Below are 19,845 nucleotides of genomic sequence, written 5' to 3' on the forward strand. Positions count from 1 at the left end.
GTAAAAAAAAATATCAGGAGATGGTCCAAAATTGTATGGAGCCCAGGATCAGTCATTGTACCCTGGCGGAAATATAAAAAAATATTTTTTTTTAACTATTTTTGATTATACAAATCTACGAATTTACTTTAATTATTTCGAAATAATATTCATTCTCCCAAGAAATGCAACACTAATGTGGGTAATAATGGCGGTTTGATGACGTTTATAATGCAGTAGTCGATTTGACGTTTGCTGTCAATTGTCATGTCATAGTTGCTATAAGAGCGCCATCTTGATTTAACTCAAAAACTTGGGGTTTAATTTTATTTATTTCTTTTACCGATAGAAAGCCACGTTTTTTGCGAGTTACTTAGGTGATATTATCATTAAACAGCTTATATGTTCAGCTCACTGTTGAGCACGAGTCTCCTCTCAGAATAAGAGGGGTTAGGTCAATAGACCACGCTGGCCCAATGCGGATTGGCAGACTTGACACACGCAGAGAATTAAGATAATTCTCTGGTATGCAGTTTCCTCACGATGTTTTCCTTCACCGTTTGAGACACGTGATATTTAATTTCTTAAAATGCACACAACTGAAAAGTTGGAAGTGCATGCCCCGGTCCGGATTCGAACCTACACCCTCCGAATCGGAAGCAGAGGCATCATATCCACTGGGCTATCAAGTCTTAAAGCTATTGCATAGCTTTTAATGCGGGCTTTGACCGGGGACCGAATCAAGAAATTCCGTAACGAAAACAAACCTAACACCCAAGCCGTGCATCAAGTTAACACATTTCGACGTTGTCATATCGACTCAACTGGACAAGTGGTGTGAAAGTAAAAAACTTATTAAACTTTCTTTATTAGAAGTTCGATTACAACTCAATGTAAAGACAATTCTATTTTTTTTCATTTATTGATTATGTTCTAAAGAAAAAATATTACATATATAAAATAAATAAATAATTATAATTGCATATGTTGATAAAGTCCCCGAGTGAAACACGTTTTTACGTGACAACGTCTTATAAATTGGTTTGCCGGGTGACACTTCAAGAAACTGCGTTACGCTCCGCTCACGTTATGCGCTCACAATGAGAGCGAGTGAGAGGCACGTGTCCCTTCCACTCGGGCATGGTTAGCCCGCCTAAGAGCGAGAGAGACAGACATAAAAAGTGAAAGGCACGCGTCCCTTCCACTCGAGCACAGTTAGCCCGCCTAAGAGCGAGAGAGACAGAGCGAGAGAGAGAGAGTGAGAGAGATAGGCATACACACCGGTTCAAATTATGAATATTCAATATTTACATTAAAATTATTTTACCACTCAAAGTCGTTGTCACGTAAAACTTTCGCCCGTATACCGAATTTACAGGCAACCAATTTTTTTTATTTATATGAATTGATATCAATTAATTCACAGTAACATCTAAGCTATTTTTGTCCGTTTGTTCGCCATTTTTGTTCCTGTTCTGCGGCTGGCGCAGATGCACCCGCTGTATGTGCTTCTTCATGGAGGCGGACTGCGTGAACGACTTGTTGCAGAGATGGCATTCGTAGGGCTTCGCCCCGGTATGTACCTGGTATAAGAAGAATTCAAAATTATATTATTTTATAGATTCACCTGCTGAACCGATTTGAATTTTTTTTCAACAATGGAAAGCTACATTATCAACAAGTAATACAGGTTATATTTTACCCTGGTGATAATTTTAAACTGTTAATATACTCTGTAATAATTTTATTGGATTTGAAGAGTAATGATGATATCATTTGTATTGAAAAAATAATGATAATTTTATTTGACATGAAAAGGTAATGATAATTTTATTGGACTTGAAAAAGTAATGATAATTTGATTGGACTTGAATAAGTAATAATAATTTTATTGGACTTGAAAAAGTAATGATAATTATATTGGACTCGAAAACTTAATGATAATTTTGTTGGACTGCAAAATGTACCTAAGGATAATTTAATTTTATTGGGTTTGAAAATGTAATGATAATGTTTTTGGAATTGAAAATGAAATGATAATTTTATTGAACTTGAAAATGTAATGATAATGTCATTGGACTTGAAAAGGCAGACTTGACTTGCAGGCAACTAAATACAGTGGTGTTCCAAAAGTGGCCTGTGTCAAGGAGTATGGTCATCAACTGATGATGATCATGATAATGATGTGGTACACCGCCGCGCCCCTATGTTACCGTTGATACCTAAAATCTTACCACTAATGCACGATGTTCCGAAACGTGTGTGATTCACTCTGTAGTGCCTGTTGAGGGCAGGCTTCTGCGCGAAGCGGTGCCCGCACAGTGCACAAGCATAGTCACTGGTAATGATCGACTAGAAGACTGTGTTTGAAAGTCCACACTTCTGTAAGGAATTTCATGTAATCACCCACGCGGTGTGATAGCTTTCCGCCCCGCCCCCACGCTACCGCTGATACCTAAAATTTTGTATTGTGCATTTTTAAGTTCCCAGACGTGTGCGACTCACTATGTAGAGCCTGTTGAGCGCAGGCGAAAAACTGTGGCGACACAACTATGATGGTGTAATGATGAAGTTACCGATGATACCTAAAATCGTGTATTGCGCAGTTTAAAGTCCCGAAACGTGTGCGACTCACTATGTAGTGCCTGTTGAGCGCAGGCGAAATGATGACGCTACCGATGATACCTAAAACGTTGTATTGCGCAATATAAAGTTTCAAGACGTGTGCGACTCACTATGTAGTGCCTGTTGAGCGCAGGCGAATGTGGCGGTGACACACAACTATGACGGTGTAATGATGACGCTACCGATGATACCTAAAATTTTGTATTGCGCAGTGCGATACAACTATGATGGTGAAATGATGACGCTACCGATGATACCTAAAATCTTGGCGACACAACTATGATGGTGTATTGATGACGCTACCGATGATACCTAAAATCGTGGCGACACAACTATGATGGTAAAATGATGACGCTACAGATGATACCTAAAATCTTGTATTGAGCAGTGCGATACAACTATGATGGCGAAATGATGACGCTACCGATGATACCTAAAATGTTTCGCGACGTGCGCGACTCACTATGTAGTGCCTGTTGAGCGCGGGCTTCTGCGCGAAGCGGTGCCCGCACTGTGCACAGGCGTAGGGCCGCTCGCCGGAGTGCACGCGCTGGTGCAGGCGCCAGTGCTCGCGGGACACGCACACGATGATGACGCTACCGATGATACCTAAAATGTTCCGCGACGTGCGCGACTCACTATGTAGTGCCTGTTGAGCGCGGGCTTCTGCGCGAAGCGGTGCCCGCACAGTGCACAGGCGTAGGGCCGCTCGCCGGAGTGCACGCGCTGGTGCAGGCGCCAGTGCTCGCGGGACACGCACACGATGATGACGCTACCGATGATACCTAAAATGTTCCGCGACGTGCGCGACTCACTATGTAGTGCCTGTTGAGCGCGGGCTTCTGCGCGAAGCGGTGCCCGCACAGTGCACAGGCGTAGGGCCGCTCGCCGGAGTGCACGCGCTGGTGCAGGCGCCAGTGCTCGCGGGACACGCACACGATGATGACGCTACCGATGATACCTAAAATGTTCCGCGACGTGCGCGACTCACTATGTAGTGCCTGTTGAGCGCGGGCTTCTGCGCGAAGCGGTGCCCGCACAGTGCACAGGCGTAGGGCCGCTCGCCGGAGTGCACGCGCTGGTGCAGGCGCCAGTGCTCGCGGGACACGCACACGATGATGACGCTACCGATGATACCTAAAATGTTCCGCGACGTGCGCGACTCACTATGTAGTGCCTGTTGAGCGCGGGCTTCTGCGCGAAGCGGTGCCCGCACAGTGCACAGGCGTAGGGCCGCTCGCCGGAGTGCACGCGCTGGTGCAGGCGCCAGTGCTCGCGCGACACGAAGCGCGCGGCGCACAGTGCACAGGCGTACGGCCGCTCGCCGGTGTGCGCGCGCTGGTGGTAGCGGAGCGTCGCGTTGGACTGAAATTATATAATACTGTTAATGAGAACCCTATCACTACAGATATAAAGTTCATAATCTTCTGACGAGAGAAAGCGAAGAAAGAGCGGGAAGGTGCAACTACTTCTGATAACGGAGAAGCCGTAGTCTAAGAGCAGGTCCTAAGCTTTATGTGTCAAGGATGGCAGATACACAAAGTAACACTATAAATTATCACCGAATCGATCGCTTAACACGTTCGCTGCGGCACTCTCTGCTCTCTCTACTCTCTGTACTTTTCTCTGACGCGACACGAGGCTTTTTGACCTCATACTAAAACTTCCATGTGGTGTGGCACGAGGTCCATCGACCTCGTAACTCTTGACGACGCTAGGTGTACGAGGTCAATTGACCTCGTACCGCAGCGAACGTGTTAACTTACTAATACAGTTCTACCCTCTAACTACAATATTGATCAAGTATAGCGTTGATACTATCACATGTAAACCAGGATTAACTATCATACGGCAAGGAGTCAGCCACCAGCGGATGTCAGACTTGTAACTGATCCAGTTGGGTTAAAGGGCCCTTTTACAGTATACTAATACTCCCCATTAAAAAGGAAAAGAGGCAGGCCTTACAGAAGATGGGTCGACGACATCAATGATATTGTAGGAGACGAGTGGCAATCAAAAGCAAACGATAGGGAAAAATGGAAAAATCTGGAGGAGGCCTTTACCCTACACAGTCTTACTTATTTAAAAAGTTATGGAAATATATATATAATATATAGAGAAAAAGAAAGAAAAATAAATAAATACAAATAACATAAAAAATATTAATAAAAAGATAAAATGCAAAAAAATGTACTAAGTATAAAAGTGTTACCTACTTTGTTCTGTTTAAAAAGTATTAGAATAATTATGTTTATTAATTATTATTAATTAAAAAGTATTACCTTATGTAAATGGGAAATAATAAAAGGCTTTTTTATTTATTTAATACTCCCCATTCTCTTAACTGGGAGCCAACACCAGCGTGTTGGCTCCCAGTTAAGTAACTAACAATGCAATGGCCTTACTTCTATTAACTCACCCACTTAAGTTCGGAAACACTGTCACTATTTTAACACTGCACCATTACTATTTAACAAATGGAAGACGACTATTTACACTGAACTACTCAACCAACAGGCTACAGAGTGGCAGGGCGCCTCCACTCCGTAAAACGTACCGCCTACGCGCCATTTCAACGCAATACAATAGGGATGATGACAGTTTTTTAAATTGTATATAAATTAAGAGTATACTAATAGTAAAGCAATTTTGTAAAAGTAACAGGGTATCTGCGATCATTACTTTCGGAGCTACAGGGATTTAAAGGGTCAGATTTGCGGCGCTGCCGCGGATCCCTGAAGAACGCCCCATACAAAATGGCTCGAAAAAATGACGTCATAGGGGTAATGATCGTTAGATTTGTATGCGCGTTCAAACAAAATTACTAATATCTTTGTTATTTGTGCGTTTATCTTTATAGTTCATGTATTAAAAAATGTCACATTTAATGTAAGGAAGCTAAAACAGTATGAATTTTCATCTAATTACGATAAAAAAATTTTAATAGTTTTTGAAATTTTATAATCTCATTTATTTTGCAAATATCCAGACAATCTTTGCTTTTTATGTATAAATTAGTTAACATTGACCCTATTTACCCGAATGTATCATAAAAATCAATATATTCAAACCTAGTCATCATCCCCATTGGACGAGAGTCACGTGATCAATCTTTCACAGTCTTATTTATATAAACAGTAAATAATTAAATCCCAATTCCATAAAAAACCTAATTCTAATATTATCACAATAATTAACGTAGATTTTGCTAACCGTTCAAATAACTCACTCGGCGACATACATAATATAGATTTTTTTAATACATATTTATCCTGGCCCTAGTGATGAAAGAAACTGGACAGTCACACTCACCGTGCAGTGTTTTCCGCAGACTTCGCATACCACGTTCCGGTTGTAGCGCTGCCCGAGATGCATGCGTCGGATGTGCATTTGCAACTTCGAGCGGCTCGTGAATGTCTTGCTGCACTATAACAAAGAGACGAATATCTTAGCATTCCATGGATTCACCGTGCGGGTGCCGGGTCCATCGCGTGGTAGAGAGAAAAACTCCGAGTCCTGGAGGGTTATTATGTAACTCGGTGTACCATTCAAGTAATCAGTCACTACATCGTTTTCCATCGTATTTTCGTTTTTGTGAAGATTTAAAATAGTTATTTCAACGAAATAAGCTTGACTGCACTATTTTACATTAAATAAATAAAATAAATATACTTACACATCACTATCTAGCCCAAAGTGGAAGTGGAAATCGGTTCGTGCGTTCTGGAGTTATAGCGTCAGGAAGGAAAACCCGACTTATTTTTATATAGTAGATGACGATAACTGTGTAATTTCGTCGAAAACACAAAGTTAGATGGTTGTAAAAACGAAAATACGATGAAAAACGACGTAGTGACTGATTACTTGAATGGTACACCGAGTTACATAATAACCCTGCTGAACTTGTGACTACAGGATGTAGGGTTAAGGAATTCCTTGACGATCGATCAACACTCCCCTTCTCTGCTCGTGTTGTTCTCCCTACCTATCCAAATTTGGTAAGATCCTATTAGAGCAGCTGTATCACACTAATATTAAAGGCGAAAGTTTGTGTGTATGTTTGTTCCTCCTTTACGCTGCGGCTATTGAAGCGATTTGACTGAAATTTGCAATGGAGATAGATTTTACTCTGGATTAACACACATAGGCTACTATATTTTCATCCCGGAAAAGGTCAAATAATATGGTCAATTCTAAAATAAAATATAGTGTAGTATTTGTCAAGTTAGTATTTCAGGTCCATTAAAATTATCATTTCGTATTTCAGATGCAATAAAATTATCATTTTATATTTAAATTCCAATAAAACCATCATACGACTTTTTTAAGTCCAATATAAGTCCAATAAAATTATCATTTCGTTTTTCTGGTCCAAAAAATTATCGTTTAACGTGTTTGAAATACATTATAATTATCATTTGAATATAAAGTGTCATTAATTGAAAATATAATTTACGATTAATTTATTCTTGGGTTTTTTTCAAGTAAATAAAGTTGACATTCATGATACCCTTAACACAGTGACTAAGCTTCAAGACTGTCTCAAATAGGAATGCTTGAATGATTATGATGATGATGATGACGATTATGACGATGACGATGACGATGATGGTGATGATGGTGATGATGCGGATGATGATGGTGATGATGGTGGATGATGATGAAAATGAAGAGGATAATGATGATGATGAGGATGATAATGATGATGATGATGAGGATGATGATGAAGAAGATGATGATGAAGAATGATGATGATGCTGGATGATGATAATGACAACGACGACGACGATGATGTTGATGATGATTATGATGATTATGATGAAGAGGATGATGATGATGATGACGACGATGATGATGATGATGATGATGTTGATGATGATGATGATAATGATAATAATGATGATGATGATGATGATGATGATAATGCTGGATGATGGATGATGATGATGACGCACCTGGGGGCAAGGTATCTCGATGGTGGGAGGCGCGGCGTCGACGACGTCAGCGACGCGCGGCTTCAACTCCTTGGCGTGCATGCGCTCGTGCCGCGTGCGGTCGAATTGACTCACGGGCTTGTCGCATATCCTGCACTTTGACCTGCGTTACATTACATATAACATTCAAATTGAAAAGGTCTGAAATTATCAATGGAAGGTCATGAAATTGTTAGAGATGCGCCGATTTTTTTTTTTTTTTGTTCTTTACAAGTTAGCCCTCTCACTCTAATCTCACCTGATGGTAAGTGATGATGCAGTCTAAGATGGAAGAGGGCTAACTTGTTAGAAGGAGGATGAAAATCCACACCCCTTTCGGTTTCTACACGGCATCGTACCGGAACGCTAAATCACTTGGCGGTACGTCTTTGTCGGTAGGGTGGTAACTAGCCACGGCCGAAGCCACCCACCAGCCAGACCTGGACAAATTAAGAAAATCTTAATCTGCCCAGCCGGGGATCGAACCCAGGACCTCCGTCTTGTAAATCCACCGCGCATACCACTGCGCTACGGAGGCCGTCAAAAGACTTTTGCCGATTAGTCGGTTGTAAAGATGCCGACTAGTCGGCCGGTTAGTCGGCAATGCTCTCATGTTTTATAGTTATCTTATCACAAACATACAAACAATTTTTATTTCACGTGTGTTTTTTTTTAATTTATGGTAGGTTATCTTATTATTATATTTATTTATTTATTTATATGGTGGAAGCATTGCCCGATTACATTTTTCGTAGGGCAATCATAAGTGTACCCAAGCGTGCGCAAAGAAGTTTTACGTCAAAAAGTCAATTTAAACTCAAAAAAAGGTTTGTTTCAAAGTTCTCTAATTGTGCCCGTAGATGGCAGCACGTATTGGAACCTTACCTGATTCACATTTCGTAACGCAGTCACCAGCTTACTCCCTAAGCCGAGCGTGCGTAAATTTTTACGTCAAAAAGTCAATTTAAAATCAAAAAAAAGGTTTGTTTAAAAGTTCTCCAACAACGCCATCTGCCGGTAGTTTAAAATAACAAACAGCGTTTCACTGTGCCCGTAGATGGCAGCACGTATGGAAGCCTTACCCGATTACACATTTCGTAACGCAGTCACCAGCTTACTCCCTAAGCCGAGCGTGCGTAAAGTTTTACGTCAAAAACTCAATTTAAACTCAAAAAAAGGTTTGTTTCAAAGTTCTCTAACAACGCCATCTACCGGTAGTTTAAAATAACAAACACTGTTTCACTGTGGCTGTAGATGGCAGCACGTATGGAAGTCTTACTCGATTACACATTTCGTAACGCAGTCACCAGCTTACTCCCTTATCCGAGCGTGCGTAAATTTTTACGTCAAAGTCAATTTAAACTTAAAAAAAGGTTTGTTTCAAAGTTCTCTAACAACGCCATCTGCCGGTAGTTTAAAATAACAAATTGTGTTTCAATGTGGCTGTAGATGGCAGCACGAATGGAACCTTATCTGATTACACTTTTCGTAACGCATTCACTAACTTACTCCTCTAATCAAGTGTGTGTAAAGAAATTTTACGCACACGTGCGTAAAGAAATCTTACGCACACGTGCGTATAGAAGTTTTACGTCAAAAACTCACCCGTTGTCTTTCCATACAGCCTGTTTGTGCTTCTGAGAAGACAGCAAGTGGAGGTTGTACGCGTCTAGAGTCAGGAACTGGATGCCGCACTCCTTACAGTAGCTATCAGAAGTGGGATCTGCCACTACTTCTGGTTCCTAGAGTAAAAAGAACATTTTAGACGTCTATAAAACAGTTTGTTTTCTACTTCTATATACTTCGACCCATATATATGACCGTAAAGTAAAGTAAAGTAAATGTATGAATAAAAACCTTAATAAAAATTTTTGGTTTTTTTTAATTCTGGTTGAATAATTAGTTTAATAAAACTATGTTTCTTGAAGAAAAAACTTTTTTTTTTAATACTCTTCTTGCTCAAAAAGTTTCCCGTACCAAAGAGTCGAAGTTTTTTTTTCTTAATATGACCAATATTTCCATTCCCCTCCAACTAGTCGACAAAGACTGTGCTAGGAGTGGGTACGACAATAGACCAACGGGACGGGGATCGAACCACCACCCCTCGGTGATGAGTCCGCCCGCTCTTACCGTTGAGCTATTGAGGCTATAAACATTTGAAACTGTATTATTTTTTCTGTTACCAAGAAGCTTAACTTTAGCGACAAGAACACCAGGGACAAGTTAAAGATTTCGTAAAACGTTGTAGAAAACTTTTTTGACGTGATGTTTCTAAATGTGATAAAGTTTATCATTATTATAGTGGAAGTATCAAGTTTTAGATACAAGTAAATTACTGGGCGGTTAAAGTAGCCCAAAACCGGGTATGGGCAATCCCTTTTGATTATTTTACTTGGTCCTTCGAGCCTGATCATATTTGTAACTATGTATGTTATTGGTCCTTCGAGACTGATCATATTTGTAACTATGTATTATATTATTGGTCCTACGAGCCTGATCATATTTGTAACTATGTATGTTATTGGTCCTTCGAGCCGGATATACGAAACTGTACATCGTGCTTCACTCACCGCGTCGTCGTGTCTATGAGTCTTGCTCATATGCATCAGTAGTCCATGTCTGCCCGCAAAGCTCTCCCCACACTTGTGACAAACGTGCTGGCTCAAGTTGCAGTGCGCTTTGCGCATGTGGGAGAGGTAGCTGGTGGGTTTGCTGAAACCACAAACGAGATCATGATTGAGAATCCCCGGCAGATTTCAATAAGCAGACCATGCTTGACACTAGACTTGTACAAAAAGTCTTTTTTAGGTTTGCCTGTGCTTGTAGTATAAGTTGGTAGGTTGAGAAAAGGCACAGAGAACAATTGGTGTAAGAATTTTTTCCCGGCTTTTTATTCCAGAAAATCCAGTTCCTGTTGAATTTATGAAAAACAGATTTACACATTGACTTTTCAATCTCACCTGATGGTAAGTGATGATGCTATCTAAGATGGAAGCGGGCTAACCTGTTAGGAGGAGGATGAAAATCCACACCCCTTTCGGTTTCTACACGACATCGCACCGGAACGCTAATACGTCTTTGTGGGCGACCACTAGTTTTTTTGTATATCATCATTCAATATCAACCCAAATTCGGCTCACTGCTGAGCACGAGTGTCCTCTCAGAATGAAGTTTTTTAAATTTGGCCAGGTCTGACCGGTGGAAGACATTGTATATATAAGCGAGTTAACGCTCTGTTTGTCGCGGATAGCTATCTTGCGATTGGTGGGTTGCGTGACTAACAAAGCGAAGCTCGACTGGTTTCGCTAGTATTTTAAAAGGGGCAATATATCACATTGATTCGAGTGATTCGACAAAGAACGAAAGTTACCGACATAGCTCTCAGGGCTAGTACATTGAAGTGGCAGAGGGCTGGTCCTGTCTCTCGGACGACCGATGCTCGTTGGAGTCGTAAGGTCCTTGAGTGGAGACGTCTCGGTAAGCGAAGTGTGGGGCGTCCCACTAGGTGGAGCGACGACCTCCGGAAGGTGGCAGGCATCGATTGGTTTTTTTTTTTTTATTCTTTACAAGTTAGCCCTTGACTACAATCTCACCTGATGGTAAGTGATGATGCAGTCTAAGATAATTTCTACAAGGCATCGTGCCGTAACGCTAAATCGCTTGGCGGTACGTCTTTGCCAGTAGGGTGGTAACTAGCCGCGGCCGAAGCCTCTCACCAGCCAGACCTGGACAAATTAAGAAAATCTCAATCTGTCGAGCCGGGGATCGAACCCAGGACCTCCGTCTTGTAAATCCACCGCGCATACCACTGCGCCACGGAGGCCGTCAAAAAGCCAAAGATAGAGCCGGCTGGCGCTACATGATGGCTGATGATGATGATGATGATGATGATGATGAATATATCACAAGTACTTATAATATTTTACAATGGTAATATTTACATGAACCGTTTGTCGCATAACTTGCACGGGTACTGGTGGCCGTTGTGCCAACGCTCGTGGACCACGGCTTGGTTCCTGTGGACAAGGGTTCATCATTGAGTACTCCTTTGGGTGTACCCCCCCCCCCCTTAGGTGTACCCCCCCCCCCACCAGGTGGACCAACGACACCAAGCGAGTCGCAGACATTCGCTGGCTGCAGGCGGCTCAGGATCGTGATGTTTGGAAGTGCCTACAAAAGGCCTATGTCCTGCAGTGGACTCCATCGGCTGATATGATGATGATGACTCCTTTGGATTACATTATACTAGCGGACGCCCGCGAATTCGTCCGCCCTTAGATTTTAATCTGGCTCTCTCACATAATCCGTTCTTAGTGGACGTCTACATCCCTGGTAAATTTCAACTTTGTACGTAAAACGGTTTTCGAGATATCTTGATGAATGACCTTTCGCATTTATATATCTAATCTAAATATTATATATAACTTAAAAGTGACTGACTGACATAGTGATCTATCAACACACAGCCCAAACCACTGGACGGATCGGACTGAAATTTGCCATGCAGGTAGATGTTATGACGTAGGCATCCGCTGAGAAAGGATTTTGATCAATTCTCCCCCAAGATAAAATAGGGGATAAAAGTTTGTATGAAACTTTGTCAATTATAAACCGATGGAACTGAAACTTGGCTGAAATTTTTGGAATGGACCGAATTGGCTGAAATTTGGAATGGATATTGTAGTGTTTGTGTATATATATACACACCTGTAGTGAGAGAGAGGGGCACTCTATCTCTGGCATCGAGAGGAGGCGGACGTGTGCTGCTGGCCATTATAGTGTATTGGTGAGACGGTGACTTACCGCTATTACAGTAAGGATAAGGGTCCTTACAAGGTATATTAAAGATTCTACACAAACACTACAGATATTGATTATATTCTGGACTAGCTGACGCCGCGCGGTTTCACTCACGTGGTTCCCACTCCCGTAGGAATACAGGGATAATATATAGCCTATAGCCTTCCTCGATAAATGGGCTATCTAACACTGAAAGAATTTTGCAAATCGGACCAGTAGTTCCAGAGATTAGCGCGTTCAATCAAACAAACAAACTCTTCAGCTTTATTATATTAGTATAGATTAACACATAGGCTACTTTTCATCCCGGATTTCATCATGGTTCCCGCGGGATTTGTGAAAAACTGAATTCCACGCGAAGTCGCGAGCGTCCGCTAGTAAGGGTTAAAATTACCGCACAATCAAGAATGATGAATGAATGAATGAATGATGAATGATATTTTTATTCATGAAAATGTAGGCTTAACATGATGGTACATTTATAGAATTGAGCCTTTATACATTTTACCATAACTGGTGTATGAATTATCTTAAATTATTAAATACATTTGAATGAAGAAAAAAAAGAATCTAAATTATTACAATTACAAAATAATAAGTTAGAAAATGTCCATGTCCATAAAATAATCTTGAATGTCATAATAACTTTTTTTTAATAATAAATTATAAATTTTACATTTAAATACTGACCAGGGCTTCTCTTTTAGACTATGAGGAAGTTTATTATATATTTTTATTGCCATACAAAAAGAACTCTTGGCATATATTGTCAATCTTGTGGGGGGTCTAACCAATTTATTTTTGCGGCATGTTCTCAGAATTGCGTTGTTGGTGTGAACAGAGAATAGACTAGGGTTTCTTTTTACAAAAAGAAGCATTTGATACATGTACTGACTAGTCAATGGAAGAATTTCAAGTTTTTTAAATAAGGGTTTGCAGCTATCCAAAAAGTGCGCTCCGTACATAGACCGATACGTATAAATGCTCGATTAGCATCTACTGAATTTACACGGGATGATTTATGTTCAAAAAGTATACATACTTGGTGAGGCTGATATGTGGGCAGCTGCCGCATATAAACCTTCGAGAATGTGCCGCCATGCTGTGAGAGTTGAGGGCCTGTCGACTGCTGTAGCGAAGGCGGCAGATCTTGCACTCTAGGTGGCCGCTTTTCTACACACGATAGAAATACGGGAATATAATATAGCCTATAGCATTCGGAGATAAAATATAGCCTATAGCATTCGGAGATAGTGACGCTTCTCAACAGTGAGATAATTGGGATGATGACTAGGTTTGAATATATTGATTTTTATGATACACTAGCGGAGGCCCGCAACTTCTCCGGATTTTGTATGGGGCGCTTTTCAGGGATCCGTGACTACGTGTAGCTCCGAAAGTAATGATCGCAGATACCCTGTTACTTTTACAAAATTGCCTTCAGTAGTTTCAGGGCATATTCAATGCAGACAAACATACAAAAGGCCTATGTCCTGCAGTGGACGTCCATCGGCTGATAATGATAATAATGATGATGATGATGATGATGATAATGCTGATGATGATTATAAGGATGATGATGATGCTGTTGATGATGATGATGATGGTGTTGATAATGATGAGGATGATGATGCTGTTGATGATGATGCTGATAATGATGCTGATGATGATGATGATGATGATGATGATGATGGTGCTGATAATGAGGATGATGATGCTGATGGTGTTGATGATGATGATCATGATGATGCTGCTGATGATGATGATAATGAGAATGATGAAGCTGCTGCTGTTTATGTTGTTGATGATGGTGCTGATGCTGATGATGCTGCTGCTACTGCTGATGATGATGATGATGATGATGCTGACGATGCTGATACTGATGATGGTGTTGATGGTGATGATGATGATGCTGCTGATGATGATGGTAATGAGGATGATGATGATGATGATGATGCTGATAATGAGGATGATGATGATGATGATGATGATGATGATGATGCTGATGATGCTGACGATGCTGATGCTGATGATGGTGCTGATGATGATGATGATGATAATGATGATGCTGATGATAATGCTGATGCTGATGATGGTGCTGATGATGATGATGATGCTTATGCTGATGATAATGCTGATGATGATGATTGTGCTGATGATGATGATGGTGCAGATGATGATGATGATGCTGATGATGATGATGATGATGATGATAATGATGATGATGATGATAATGATAATGAAGATGATGATGATGGTAATGGTGATGATAATGAAGATGATGATGATGGTAATGGTGATGATGATGATGATGATGATGATGATGATGATGCTGATGATGATAATGCTGATGATGATGATGCTGATGATGATGATGATGGTATATTACCAGGTCATGTTTATCCTTGTGCTTGCTGTAGGCGGTGGGGTCCCTGAACCCTCGGTAGCAGAGGTCACACTTGTACGGCGAGTTGAGGTAGTTGAGCGACTTGGAGCGCTGCATCAGCTCCTCCATTTGCTGCTTCTCATCTAGGTGCAGCTCTTTCGCTTCTAGCTTTGCTGGGAAAAAACATACATACAGCCGAACGTAGAACCTCCTCCTTTTTGGAAGTTGGTTAATAAATAATAAAGAAGTTTCTATTTATATTATTCAGTTCTTTACTGTAGACTAATTACTTAATTAATTAATTACTATTATTTACTTGTATTTGTATATTTTAAATGGGTTTATAGCCTGAAATAAAGACATATTATTTATATTATTATTATATTGGTCGGAAGTGGCCACATGTGAAAATAAATATTGATTTTACTGGCTAAGCCGGATCAACATGTTATTATTAAACATTTAAAAGAAGACCGTCTTTTTTATTCTTTACAAGTTAGCCCTTGACTACAATCTCACCTGATGGTAAGTGATGATGCAGTCTACGATGGAAGCGGGCTAACTTGGAGGATGAAAATCCACACCCCTTTCGGTTTCTACACGGCATCGTACCGGAAAGCTAAATCGCTTGGCCGTACATCTTTGCCAGTAGGGAAGTAACTAGCCACGGCCGAAGCCAGACCTGGACAAATTAAGAAAATCTCAATCTGCCCAGCCGGGGATCGAACCCAGGACCTCCGTTTTGTAAATCCACCACGCATACCACTGCGCCACGGAGGCCGTCAAAAAATGGTCCAGGTCTGGCTGGTGGGAGGCTTCGGCCGTGGCTAGTTACCACCCTACCTATAAAGTCGTACCGCCAAGCGGTCTGGTAGAATGTCGTGTAGAAACCGAAAGGGGTGTGGATTTTTATCCTCCTCCCAACAAGTTAGCCCGCTTCCATCTTAGATTGCATCATCACTTACCATCAGGTGAGATTGTGAAATTGCAGTCAAGGAAGCTTCCTTCAACCAACCTTCATTAGTTGGAGAGGCACTAAAAGAAGAAGGAAGAAGCACTTACCATCTTTATTCTGCTTAATCTTTTTACTTCTCTCCTTCTGTAATTTGTCTCTCTTGGTAACCCTTGATCTTATACTTCTCAGAGGAATATCATCTTCGGAATCAGAAGATTTATCAACTTTACTTTCTACATCTGATCTGATCTCTGTTTCGGAATCTTCATTTGTATCTAAAATTAATTACACGAACATTATAGACTAGCGAACGTCCGGCGATTTTGTCCGCGTTGAATTTAGTTTTTGACAAATCCCTCGGGAACCATGGATTTTTCTGGGATAAAAAGTAGCCTATGTGTTAATTCAGGCTATGACATATCTTAATACCAAATTTCAGCTAATTCGGTTCAGTAGTCGAGGCGTGAGAGAGTAACAAACATTCATATCATTAAAATCATCAGTTTTCGCAAATCTCAGGAGACCATTGTTATTTTTGGGATAAAAGTAACCATTTCATTTGATATCAAGTTATGAAAAAGAATTCATAATAATAATAATAATAATAATAATTTATTTATTTGCTTTAAACATGGGTTACACTTGTTATAAAATTAAATATACAATTAATTATTCGATCCAAACATGTCTTGCCTATAGGCGTGCAAAATATTTATGAAACGTGTCAATGGAACAATACCTAAATTACAAAAGCTACAAAATTACAAAACAAAAAAAAAACAATATAAGAGAAAATTATGTCAAATTTTTAAAAATGACAATTATTACAATTAGTCAAAATTTCAGTTGAAAATAGTCTTTGTAGTTATATATATTTGCATTAATTAATTTATTAAAAATATAATTTTTGAATTCATTCAATGTCATATCTTTGACCTTTTCTGGTAAATAGTTAAAAATTTTTACCACCATACAATAGATATTATTTTTATAAATACTCATTAATACATTCATAACACTATGGTGGCGGCAGATCGTTCATTTTACAGGTTGACTCGTATTAATTATTGTTCGATTTTCCTTGTTAATTTAGTTTCCCATAAATGTTAATTTTGTTATTTTATTACTCTGTTCGTTCTTGTTTCATTTTTTTATTTTACTTTGTATTCATGTATAAGTTTTAAGTTAAGACACGTCACGTAGACACATCCGTGAACTCACAAGGTTTCACCTGAAAACCAGCGCCACAGCTCGCTGAGGTAGATACCTGTTTTGTCCACGACCAGATATTTGTATGTTCTGTTTGTTTATTTTATTTTATTACTCGTGTGTGGACAAATAAAGATATATTCTATTCTATTCTATTCTATTCTAACTTGCCTCGCTCAACTAAATCCAAGTCTGCTTCATTCTTAATGTCTTCTTCTTTCAGATACTCTTCCTTTTCCTCTACTTTTGTTTGTACTTCACAGGGATCCACATTTATGTTGACCACAGAGTATATCTTTAATTTACATTGTTGGTGTTTTACTGCATTCTGGAGCTAGAAAATAAATCAATATTTGTTTATTATAATATACTGGCTGACGCCGCGCGGTTCCACCCGCGTGGTTTACGTTCCCGTAGGAATACGAGAATAATATAAAGCCTATAGTCTTCCTCGATAAATAGGCTATCTAACATTGTAAAAATGTACCAAATCGGTCCAGTAGTTCCTGAGATTAGCGCGTTCAATCAAACAAACAAACAAACTCTTCAGCTTTAATATATATAGACAGATTAGCAATCCATACATTAGCAATTCACTGTGCGGGTGCTGGGTCCATCTCGTGGTAGAGAGAAGAACTCTGAGCAAAGTCCTGGACTTGTGACTACAGGATGTAGGGTTAAGCAATTCCTTGACAATAGATTAACATTTCCCTCCTCCGCTTGTGTTGTTCTCCCTGCCTAGCCAAGTTTGGTAAGATCCTAATAGAGTAGCTTTGGATTGTCATTTGTCGTTATCAACATGTGACATTTCTTAAAATGCACACAAAAATAAAAGTTGGAGGTGCATGCCCCGGACATGGATTCAAACCCACACCCTCCGGAATCTGAGGCAGAGGTCATATCCACTGGGCTATCATGGCTTTAGCTTTGGATACCCGTTCAAATACGGAAAGGCCATAATCCTAAAGCAAGTTATTGAGAGATTCTGCTGGTATTCAAAGAAAAGGAAGAAAATAAATTATATACCTCTTCAGCATTGATTATTGTCTCTTTTAGAAGCTCCTCAGTCAACTTGGCCTGTCGGATCAACCTCTCACATTGCTTTAGTCTTGCGTAGCAAACATAGCAAGCATATTGTAATTCTGGTGAAGCATTTAGCTGAAAGAAATTCAATAATATATTGTAATATTACCCATTATATTATTTACTAGCAGACGTCCATGACTTTGTCCGTGTGTAATTCAGTTTCTCATGGTAATTATGTATTTTTCCGGGATGAAAAGTAGCTCAATCAAACAAATATATTTCCAATCCAAATTCAGTGGCCGCAGCGCAAAGGAAGAAACATATGCACTTACACAAACTTTCATCTTTATAATTATTATAAAGATACACACTAATCTCTATCTATACTAATATTATAAAGCTGAAGAGTTTGTTTGTTTGTTTGTTTGATTGAACACACTAATCTCAGGAACTATTGGTCCGATTTGAAAAATTCTTTCGGTGTTAGATAGCCCATTTATCGAGGAAGGCTATAGGCTATTTATTATCCCCATATTCCTACGGGAATGGGAACCACGCGAGTGAAACCGCGCGGTGTCAGCTAGTAATCTATATAATTATAATCTATATAACTGAATTTGGATTGGAAATATATTAGCGCTAGCCTAATCACACTAACTATTAGTGTGATTAGGCTAGCGTGGTGGACTATTAGTCTAACTCTTCTCATTCTGAGAGGATACTCGTGCTCAACAGTGAGACAAATATATCCAGCAGATGTTAATAACAATGATTGTAATATTGTAATTCGCGAGTCGCAAAGCTGAAGTGGTAATAGGCAGGGCACATAGTTCGAAGAGCCGATGACCGTTGGGGTCCCAAGGTTTGGAAGTCCATGCAAAAGGCTAATGTCCAACAGTGTGTCAGACGATAATGATGATGACAAGGCCAGACTTCCCTCCTTATATCTGGTATAAGGAAGCCAGTCTGAGGTCTCCGACCTTATTGCTTAATACCAGTGGTATGCACAAGGTTTCTGAATAAAGTAGGCACTATACATTACATATATAGGTTCATAATGAGAAGCCTCCCACCAGCTAGACCTGGACCAATAAAGAAAACCTCAATCGGCCCAGCCGGGGATCGAACCCAGGACCTCCGTCATTAAATCCACCGCGCATACCACTGCGCCACAGAGGCCGTCAAAACTACTTACTTTAACATCAGCAATTCTTTCGTAAACATTCTGTAAATTAGTGTTTCCAATCATAAATGTGCAAGTATTTATCGTTAAACAAACTCTGCAAATGTTGCGATTCATTTCATCTGTCTTCCATTTCGTTTCAGGATTCATTTTTTATAAAAATTTCTTGGACTAAAATTTACTTCATTTCCAATGATTCATTTGTAAAGAAACCTTAATGTACTTATTTATCCAGTGTATAAATAGCTTATTTACGAGAGTTTAATATGAATTTAACTTAATTAAAATTGAGTTAAACACATAATAAGAATTATTTTCTGTGAGAAAACATAAATTATTTACGGAACTGAAATAATCGCCGGCATGTTTTGCTTCTGGTCAGGTCAAGTGATACTATTATGTATAAATGTTTTCTATTCAATATTTCACAACGTTTTTTCAAAGAATATGTTTAATTAAACAATAGTTTTCTTGTTAGAAAATAGAAAAGCACTGGAAAAACTCGTACAGTACAACTTTTGTTTATTATTTTTATTTTTATTTTTCGAGTTTTACCCACAGACAAATAAGGCACAGATCACTATAGACTGATAGTTTTTTTAATCATAGATTATTCTTTTTTTTTAACTTAAAATGTCTTCTTTCTTAGCCTTACGGCTTGCCACAGATTACTAGATAATATGCGGCTTGCGCACAGAATAGAATCACA

The 19,845-nt window shown here is 39.7% G+C and overlaps 1 protein-coding gene across 1 annotated transcript; it reads right to left on the reverse strand.

Annotated features, from left to right (window-relative positions):
* Positions 1-830: 830 nt before the first annotated feature.
* Positions 831-19,706, reverse strand: LOC112051238 (zinc finger protein 420). The gene is made up of 15 exons (XM_052890038.1): positions 19,149-19,706; positions 17,954-18,085; positions 17,099-17,261; positions 15,826-15,993; positions 14,767-14,936; positions 13,420-13,550; positions 11,519-11,593; positions 10,148-10,289; positions 9,183-9,319; positions 7,560-7,701; positions 5,917-6,030; positions 3,747-3,969; positions 3,420-3,565; positions 3,068-3,253; positions 831-1,562 (listed from the first exon to the last, which is right to left on the reverse strand). The coding sequence occupies exons 1-15, from the start codon at positions 19,284-19,286 to the stop codon at positions 1,395-1,397; spliced, it is 2,235 nt and encodes a 744-aa protein (XP_052745998.1). The 5' UTR covers positions 19,287-19,706; the 3' UTR covers positions 831-1,394.
* Between the last annotated feature and the right edge of the window lie 139 nt (positions 19,707-19,845).

The sequence above is a fragment of the Bicyclus anynana genome, chromosome 27, assembly GCF_947172395.1.
Source record: "Bicyclus anynana chromosome 27, ilBicAnyn1.1, whole genome shotgun sequence".
Classification (NCBI taxonomy): domain Eukaryota; kingdom Metazoa; phylum Arthropoda; class Insecta; order Lepidoptera; family Nymphalidae; genus Bicyclus; species Bicyclus anynana.

Coding starts and splice junctions, on each gene's coding strand:
- LOC112051238 (XM_052890038.1), bottom strand. CDS start 19,286: ATGAATCCTGAAACGAAATGGAAGACAGATGAAATGAATCGCAACATT. Junction 17,262..17,953: donor CAATAATCAATGCTGAAGAG/GTATATAATTTA, acceptor TTTATTTTCTAG/CTCCAGAATGCAGTAAAACA. Junction 7,702..9,182: donor GCTGTATGGAAAGACAACGG/GTGAGTTTTTGA, acceptor AATGTAACGCAG/GTCAAAGTGCAGGATATGCG.